The 9,264-nt window shown below is 36.1% G+C and overlaps 1 protein-coding gene across 2 annotated transcripts; it reads right to left on the reverse strand.

Moving 5' to 3' along the window:
- Positions 1 to 83: 83 nt before the first annotated feature.
- LOC113074380 (uncharacterized) lies at positions 84 to 8,699 on the reverse strand. Of its 2 annotated transcripts, none has more exons than XM_026247216.1 (5): positions 8,593 to 8,699; positions 8,013 to 8,054; positions 6,437 to 6,664; positions 4,646 to 4,807; positions 84 to 2,587 (listed from the first exon to the last, which is right to left on the reverse strand). In XM_026247216.1, exons 3-5 carry the CDS (start codon positions 6,579 to 6,581, stop codon positions 1,530 to 1,532), a joined length of 1,365 nt encoding a protein of 454 aa, XP_026103001.1. In that variant the 5' UTR covers positions 6,582 to 6,664; positions 8,013 to 8,054; positions 8,593 to 8,699; the 3' UTR covers positions 84 to 1,529. The 2 variants fall into 2 exon arrangements, with proteins under 2 accessions (XP_026103001.1, XP_026103000.1); XM_026247215.1 differs by having other exon boundaries at positions 8,403 to 8,699.
- Positions 8,700 to 9,264: the final 565 nt, after the last annotated feature.

A 9,264-nucleotide genomic window follows, 5' to 3' on the forward strand; every position in this document is an offset into this window, starting at 1 on the left:
AACCATTTCTTGTCTTCGTCAAATTAAATTAAATCAACACAGCGTGTGCTCACCGTTATCTGAATGGATTAAATAAAACAGAGTGATCAATTCTATTTAATTTATTCAATCACAATTCATCAGTTCTCATTAAAGCACCGGTGACTCGTAAAACACACACACACACACACACACAGAGAGAGAGAGCGCTGACTGTGCAAACAGAGATTACAGGACGGGCGGCTGATGGTGTCGTTGGAGTAAAGCGTTGTCTTTAAAGTCAGAATTACAGCTTCACATCGGCATCACACACACACACACACACACACACACACACACACTCCAGGGGGTCATCGTGGTAACAGAGATGGTGGAAACACTGAAGGCCTCTGACAAACACTCCTAACAGCATGCTTACAAAATATAGATAATTTCATATCCACACACAGCTTATATATTCATCTGAAGCTACTAGAGTTGTAGAATTAGATCTATTTTCATATATAACTATATATATATGTGTATGTGTATGTGTGTGACTGTTTCAACAGCTGCTCGCTGTCAGTCTTCAGACAGAGTGAATCTCACCAAGACACATCCACATCACCACATCCCAAAATAAATTCCTATATCATTTTATTCTAATATAATTTATATTTATATTATAACTTTGACCTATCTGATGAGATTCACCCGCCTGCATGTTGTAAATGAACGATGGTGTATCAGCGTCTGACGTGGAGATGTAAACGAAGGTTGAACCGCAGAAGTCCTGAGGTGCATCTCCATTCTTCTCCAGTGCATCTGTTCGGCCGAGCTGGTGTGGAGGAACTGCTTTCTGTGTTTACACTCGCTTTTCATCTTCTGCATTACCCAGAATTCCATGGGAAGGGTGTTGGTTTTCACAACTGTTGGTGTTTGTGTAAAACTAATGAGCAAAAGAAGCAGCCGGACCGTCAGAGAGAGAGAGTAAGAAAGTTTTTAGGGTTCGTTCTGTTCATCCAGGCAGAACATCGTCCATGTTTACGTGTGTTTGCACGTGTCTGTATCTTCAATTCACTTTACCCTAGAGTTCACATCACAACCAAAAACCTTTCACTAGGAATGGCCAAAAATCTAACAAAAATGATGCATTACATATTAAAATGTAGATTTGTTTTCCCCAAATCAAATTCTTCTACATTCCAATGCAAAAATAAATAAAAATGTTTTGTTTTTTTTAATGGAAAAAATATTTTTCTTTCTATTTTAATGTCCTCATGACTGGTCAGATCAAAGGTTTGGCCTGGTTTTGTGATCTGGTGTGTCAGTGCCACAGTTTCTGAAAGAGTCTCTTCTGCTCACCAAGGCTGCATTTATTTGATTAAACATACAGTAAAAATACTTTATTCACATAGAAACAGCTGTTTTAAATTGTAATAATATTTCACATTTTAACTGTATTTTTGATCAAATAAATGCAGCCTTGGTTAGTTGAAGATACTTTTTTCTAAAACTTAAAAAAAAAGGGTTTCTCTCCGAACAAGAGTTGCGTACTATTAACATCACTCTCAGTCAGTTTCCATTGCGATGACGACTGTGTCAGAGGGCGGAGCCACATATGAAACAGGCCACGCCTTTTTCCCGCCCCCATCCGGTATGGCTCTGGCCGAACAGTCAGGACTATCATGAAGAGCGTCTTCCGTTCCATTGGCCGACTCTGCTGGTAAGTGTCCTCCTCCTTCTTCTTTTCCTTCTTCTTCATCATCATCCTCCTCTTCACGTTCTACGCGACAGCGGCAGACCTCAATGCCAGAGTCACCGGTCAGTCGTCGCTGCTGGAAGTGCGTTTGGTCTACGTCCAGATCGCTTACGGCCGAATCGCGGCGCTCCGGTTCGATGCTGGGAGAAAAGAGAGCGGGTCTGGGTGGAGACTGAGGGGGCGGGGCCTGTGCAGGCTCCTCCCTCTGAGCTGCATTATTCTGCTGCTTGGGGCAAACACCAAGCGGGTCAGACATGGAGAAGAGCTGGAGAGGTGATGGGGAGGATGGTGGAGTCGGATGACAAAGGCTGGTGATATTCGTTGAATTTGGACTGTTAATGTTATTAACGCTGGTTGCATCGCAGATATTGTTAGTACTAATATTTTGAGATGCATCTACTTTTTCAGTAATGTTATCTGTGCTACTAGTAATGCTTTTTACTGGTTTGTTGCTCCCATTGCAATCCAGAGGGGTGGAGCTTGGAAGCTCCGCCTCCATGACTTCGTCTGTGCTTTGTGTTGGCGATTGGCCGCCTTCGTTGATTGGCAGTATTGGGACACACTCAGTGTGCATGACCGCTGAGTGGGTGTGGCCAGGCTCACTGAGAGAGGGCGTGGAGGCGTGGCTAGTATCAGTTTCATCGGTGAGTTGGGCCGAAGAAGGGGAGGAGCTACAGGGTGATGACGGACAGCAGGAGTCGCAGGAGCAGCTGGTGTAGTTGTCAGAGCTCTGTGATGACAGCATGTGACTGGGGCCGGGGTGGGCGGAGCCTCGTGGGTAGGCAACGGAGCTGTAGGGAGGGGGCGGGGTGCTAGGTTGGGCTGCTACTTCCTCATAGGACGGCAGTTTGAGTGAGGCGAGGAAACCTGCCAATGAGAACTCAAGATTAACGTAAGTTCGTGTTTGTTTTCATTTAGTCTCTAAATTGTGAATTACAGAATGCAAGACAGTACTTGAATAGTCTGATTCAATTAGCATTTCTCAAACAATTCAGACCAATTCTGCTAACTAAAAATTAGCTTAAATTTATTTAAATGTAACATTTTAAATAACATTAAAATTGATTAATGAAGGCTTTTGATTATTTTTTAGGATGTAATTATTTGATACCCAAATTTACGTTTTAATTTGATGGTATGTACAAAAGTATTCCGTAAAAACTAGGGATGCACCGATACCAAAACGCCGACACCACACAGGATATGATAAGTGCCATATTCAGAGAAAGAAACACAGACAACAGAACAACAGACAGCAGAATGGAGTTATTAGAGATTGAAGTAGTCTTTGTAGGATATCTATGCAATAAACATTCAGTATTAATGCAATCTGGCAGCTTGTGTGTAATGAGCTCGGCAATACGTTACTACTGTCCCTCTCATTCTGCAACAGTACAAATACATGCACGCATTGCACTTGTTTTGCTTGCTTGAGAGTTTCTGCATTATATGAGTGGCTTTTGGAATATAAATCGCAGCAAGAAAAAAAAAAAGCGACTTCTATTTGTGAAAAATGTCACAGATTTATAACAAGTGGTTCCCTTCATTATTACAGCGCGTCATTACAGTAATAAGTCGCTGCAATGGAGTAGCTCTAATGCTATTAAATTACAGGTGATGAACCATAGAGTAGACTGTGTCTACTTAATACAGAAGTTAACCAGCTAACATTATACATACTCTTTTGGTTTCTCTACCCAATATTTGAAAAATTGACAAATGCAATAAAAATACCGGTATTGGTACTCGGTATCGGCAAGTACCAAAAATAAAAGTATCGGTATCAGTGCATCCCTAGTAAAAACCAAGGTACTTGTTTTATATAACTAGCTTCTGTTTCTTAAATCATTTATATTATTTATTTTTCTCTTGTGCACTTCAGAAAAGAATCTTGGTTACTCATTTCTTTATATGTAGTTCATGCTAAACGTGGTATTATGTACTTGAATGTTTAATGAATAATTTTTGAATAATTTATTGCTTGTGATGTACCTCAATTGCAAATCGCTTCAGATAAAAGTTTCTCCTAAAATAATTCAAGTACTGTAAATAAGACCTTAAAAGCTTTTTATTTTTACTATCTGAGCACAGCTATTGTATTCTACTATATTTCTATATGTATATGTATGTCAATTGCTGTTTTCTCTACAAATGAAATGAAGAAAAAAAAAAAATCCCAAAAGTTTTCTGAGAGTCATAATTTTTGACTCTCTATTTTGTGTGTGTGTTTCTTTACATGCACCTAATAATTTTTCGTATGATTTGCAGGTTGCTATGACTGTGTATTGAATACCCAGCAAGGTGGATGAAAAGCATGAAAAAACTGAAGATAAAGTAAGTAGTACTCAACAAGTCATGTTTTAAATACATGACCCTGAACCAAAAAAAAAATGTGAGATTGTTTAAATTGAATAAACAAGCTTTCCATTGCCGTATGGTTTATTGACAATATTTGGCCGAGATACAACTATTTGAAAATCTGGAATATGAAGGTGAAAGAAAAATCTAAATAGTGAGATAATTGCCTTTAAAGTTGTCCAAATTAAGTTAGCAATGCATATTGCTAATTGCAAAAAATTAAGTTTTGATATATTTACAGTGGGCAATTTACAAAATATCTTCATGGAACATGATCTTTACTTTACTGGTCTTTAATATCCTAATGATTTTTGCCATAAAAGAGAAATGTATAATTTTGACCCATACAATGTTTTCTTGGCTAAAAATACACTTAAGCGACTTGAGTTTTTGTGCTCTAGTTCACATATGTATGAGATTTTCCAAATACAGATAAAACCATTCACTAGATTTTTAATTGAAGAATTTTATCAGTAATTACTATATCATGACATGCCAGCAAATTTGACCAAATAAGAGCTTTCTAGTAAGTGTGATTACGTTAGTGTGAGTGAAAAGTGTTCTTACTGAGGTCAAACATGGAGGACGGGTAACTGCAGGCTCCGTGGTAAGCCATGAGGTTGATCTCTCTCTGTCTCTGCTGCTGTTGAACGCGCTGCTTCGCCTGACGGTGACGATACGCACAACAGCAGCTGAACAAGATGAGCACGCTCCACAGCAGCCAGAACCCTGGAACACACAAACATCAATGCAGAATGCATTCATTTAGTCAAGCGGTTTTAAAGGATTTGCTTGATCTTGGTCATTGCATGTTGTCGCCACACTAACCGAAGGTATTCTCTGACATTTCAAGCAGGTTTACTGTAGACTACAGTGTATTTTTGGCTTTACTTATCCAAACGGTTTGATAAAACTAAAAACGTTTGTAATTTTGATTTTCATTTGAAAGTTCTTTATAAATGAAGTTGAGTTAATCGGATGGTTTCTCTTAAGCCAACAGTTGAGCACAATGGGTGATTGACAGGTGAGTAGGCGGGTCTACGACAGTCGATCAATTCACATTCAGTAAAGTTTTAGGATTTTGGTCAATTTTGCTTCTATAGCATGACATCTTTTTTAGTAGAAAGAAAACATCCTAAATATACATCTAAGTGTTTATTTTATCACACTTTATCTATTCTCATCTGTGGATTTAAATTCCAATACATTTCTTTAAAGAGTTTTTTCTCCTCTTCTGAAGCACTTACATACACCAAAACTTAGAGTTTTATTCCTCTCTATATTCTGAAGGTTTTTACTGAGGGGTTTGTTCATATGTCATTTATTATTGGACTTTATCTATGCATAGATTTCAATTACAACCCATATTGTTAAGTGCGATTTTATCAAAAAGTTTTTTTCTCCACTTCAGCATCATTTACATACACAAAGTTTTACAGTATTATTCCTAATAAACTTCTGAAGGTTTTTACTGATGGGTTTGTTAATCCACCATTCACACTGATTTATATGACATATTATTACTAAAACATGATGAAAATATATTTTTTCTGAATTTTTTTATTTATGGAATGATAAAAAGAGAAATCTATAATCCCCTCTATAAAAACCTTTAACTCTAAGATGTCAACAAAATCAAACAAGAATTTTGATCCTGGTTTTATCCAATATTCAGATTTATTATGATATACAAACTAGTGTATATTCAATTAAATAATGCATAATTTGCATATTTCGACTTAACTTTTTAGAAAACTTGTTGATTTACTGTATAATTTTATATTATTTAAGTATCATTTAATAATAATAATAATATCTATTAGTCAGAATTTTTACCTTATCCTAAATGAACTTATCACCCAAAGATGGAAAGTTCAAAAGAAGAAAGTAAGTCAAACAGGATTGGAACGAGGGTGAGTAAATGTCATGTGAGTAAAATTATAAGTAATATTAGTTATAAGATCGTGTATACGTGAAATTGAAATTTATGCATCATCTGAAGCTGAATAAATGATCTCTCTATTGATGTGTGGTTTGTTCGAAGGTCAATATTTGTCTGAGAAACAACTATTTAAAAAAACATCTGGAATCCGAAGGAGCAAAAAAATCGAAATGTTGAGAAAATCATCTTTAAAGTTGTTCAAACTAAGTTCTTAGCAATGCATATTACTAGTCCGAAATTACGTTTTGATATATTTACGGTGGGAAATTTACAAAATATCTTCATGGAACATGATCTTTACTTAATATCTTAATGATTTCGACATACAAAACCTATAATTGTGACCCACACAATGTATTGTTGTCTATTGCTACTTCAGACTCGTAGTGTGCTGCAGAGGGAACTGCTGGACTCACACCACAGCTCGTAGTAGTAGGTGCAGCAGCCCGTCTCCTGACAGCAGTGTCCGGTCTGACAGAGGTAGCCGCTAGCGCTGTTGGTGCCAGGACAGTAGCGAGGGCTTCCCAGGAGAGGCACTGTCCCTGAACTGTGGTACTCCATGCCCTGCAGCAGGGCGTGGCGCCACCGAAACACTCGCTGCTCCTCTTCCTCCAGAACTGCTGCTATGGCCACACCGCTTGAGCCTTTCAGGAGCAGAGCAGACCAGAAAACGCCAACTTAAGATTCACTGCTTGATATGTCCCGCCCCCTTTTAATTTATATCACCATGTGGGACATAGCTTTTTCGTACAGAAAATACTAATTCTGTGAACAAGTGACCCATTTCAGATGTGAAGCTGCATCTATATATAGTGTAGGGAGCGGGACGCTTCGTATTATAGAGAGCATCTGATTGGACAGAAAGTTTGAAGAGAAGCTGTGCAGGATGATGTCATCAAAATAGTTGATCCATATTGAAGAAAGTGAGAGACTGTACATTTTGAATGTTTGTATCTTTAAATACTAATTTTGTCATTGTTTTGGAGCAAACTAGCTTATGGCTAACATATACTAAAAGCCAAAAAATTCCATATTGATTTCATGTGGACTTTAATATACTAATTAAAAGATAATAATAATAACATTACAGAGGTAAAATAGGTTCTAAAATGTTTAATATAATATAATATAATATAATATAATATAATATAATATAATATAATATAATATAATATAATATAATATAATATAATATAATATAATATATTAAATATCATGATTTCAGTTACAAATAATTGTGTAATACAGTTATTATAGAAAACTAAACTAAACCAAAATAATGGTTAACTGAAATAAAATATTTAAAAAACATTTTTTCTTTATCATTCTTAATCTATAGGCAACATTTGTCATATTTCTCATTTTCATAATAGATTAAATTGATGCAAAATAACGAATAAAAAAACTATAAACATTAAAAATGGACAAAAAACACAATAACATGGTAATACTTTAAATAAGATTCCATTTGTTAACATTTACTACATACAACCACAACGTCAACAAACTAACGATGAAAATAATTCTAAAGCATGTTCATTTTAACATTTACTAATGCATTAATAAAATCTAAATTGTACAATGAAAACAGTTGCATTTTTATTAGCTAACATTAAAGATGAATAAATAACAATGTGTTATTAGTGTTAGCTGATGCATAACTAATGCATAAATAAATAGGATATTATTGAAATTGTTACAAACTACATTACTCCAACTTTGACTAAAATTGAAATGAAAACGGAAAATATAAAGAGAAAAAATGAATTCCAAATATTCATAAAAACAATAACAGTATCTCAATGACACTAAAATTACACGGTAGTTTAGTGTACAGTGAAAAACATGTTCAATTACAAGAGTCAAAGAAAATAGTTGTGCAAAACTAAATTACTTAGCAATTGCTTTCTGACATTATACCAGGACTTGTAATAAGAACACAAACATGTGAATATCTAACACGCGTGTTAGGCTTGTTGTTAGTTCCTTTACCTGGTGAAGGACACAGGTGTCCATATATGCTGTCAGGATCATCTACAAACGACAACAAAGACAAATTAATTAACATCATTTTATCCTCAGCTACGATCTTATCAACGCAAATAGGCTTTTAAAACATTTGATGCGACACATTACGTGTTATATGTGTAATATGTGAAAGCTGTTATTAGACTTGCATTCTGCATTAAACCAGTGCATGCAATCAAACTTCGAACATTAAAGCAACAAATGTTTCCGTCTATGAAAACGATTAAACAGGCCCAAGCGGATGCATTAGACACAGCTTCATGCATTCCAGTGTTAAGCTTCAGTTTAGTGATGCTTTATGCACCCGCGGTAATAATAATCACACAGTTGCATCGATGATATAAATGCACCGACCGTGTTATTATTATTATATGTAGCGAACGGCCTGTAATGAAGTCTCTGTGCGTTCTGATTCGCTCATTTCTTCGGATTCTGCACCGACCGTCTCTCTCCGTCCGCCATGTCCGCCAGCTTCAGCCACCGCATCACGCACGAGATCTCACCGAAAACAACCGAAGAGCACGGTAAACGCTTAGCTGCTTACCTATGTGTTAAACTCAAATACATCATCACATCCTTACAACAGACGGAGCGAGGATGCAGACATAACGCCAGGAACGTTTATCGGATCCTACGCTGATTGGCTGGAGGGGGGAGGAAGCGGGCCAATCGGAGCAGACGAGCGTTTCTCCTAGCAACAGCTGAAGAGGATGAGACCGCAGATCGTTCAACAACCACAGAAAGCATCAGACGGTTTAGTTTATTGTATGGAAATATAATATTGTTTATAAAACGTATCCATATAAAAGTTTTACATAGCTATATTATAATCATAATTGCTATATCATAATTGCTGTGAAGCAATTCGTAAATGTAGTCTAATATATACATTAATCTACGTGTAGGCCAAACAGATTTTTCGACATATAATACCATACTTCAGGCCATAGATATCTGATGTAGTATCCTATATTTATTCTAAAAACACGTCAGTGCATGTTTATTTTATAACGAAATATAAAAGATAGATATGTATTTAGAAAAGTAGCATAAAATGTGCACGTATTTTTTGTACATAGCCTGTTTAATAAAGTTGAATATATAAAAACTAGCATATATACAAACCTTATAGGCTATAATATACTAGCCTATATTGCTTATAATACCATATATGAATCAATTGCTACTAACATGGGAAATTATATCATAAAGATAT

This window comes from Carassius auratus, unplaced genomic scaffold, assembly GCF_003368295.1.
Source record: "Carassius auratus strain Wakin unplaced genomic scaffold, ASM336829v1 scaf_tig00014423, whole genome shotgun sequence".
Classification (NCBI taxonomy): domain Eukaryota; kingdom Metazoa; phylum Chordata; class Actinopteri; order Cypriniformes; family Cyprinidae; genus Carassius; species Carassius auratus.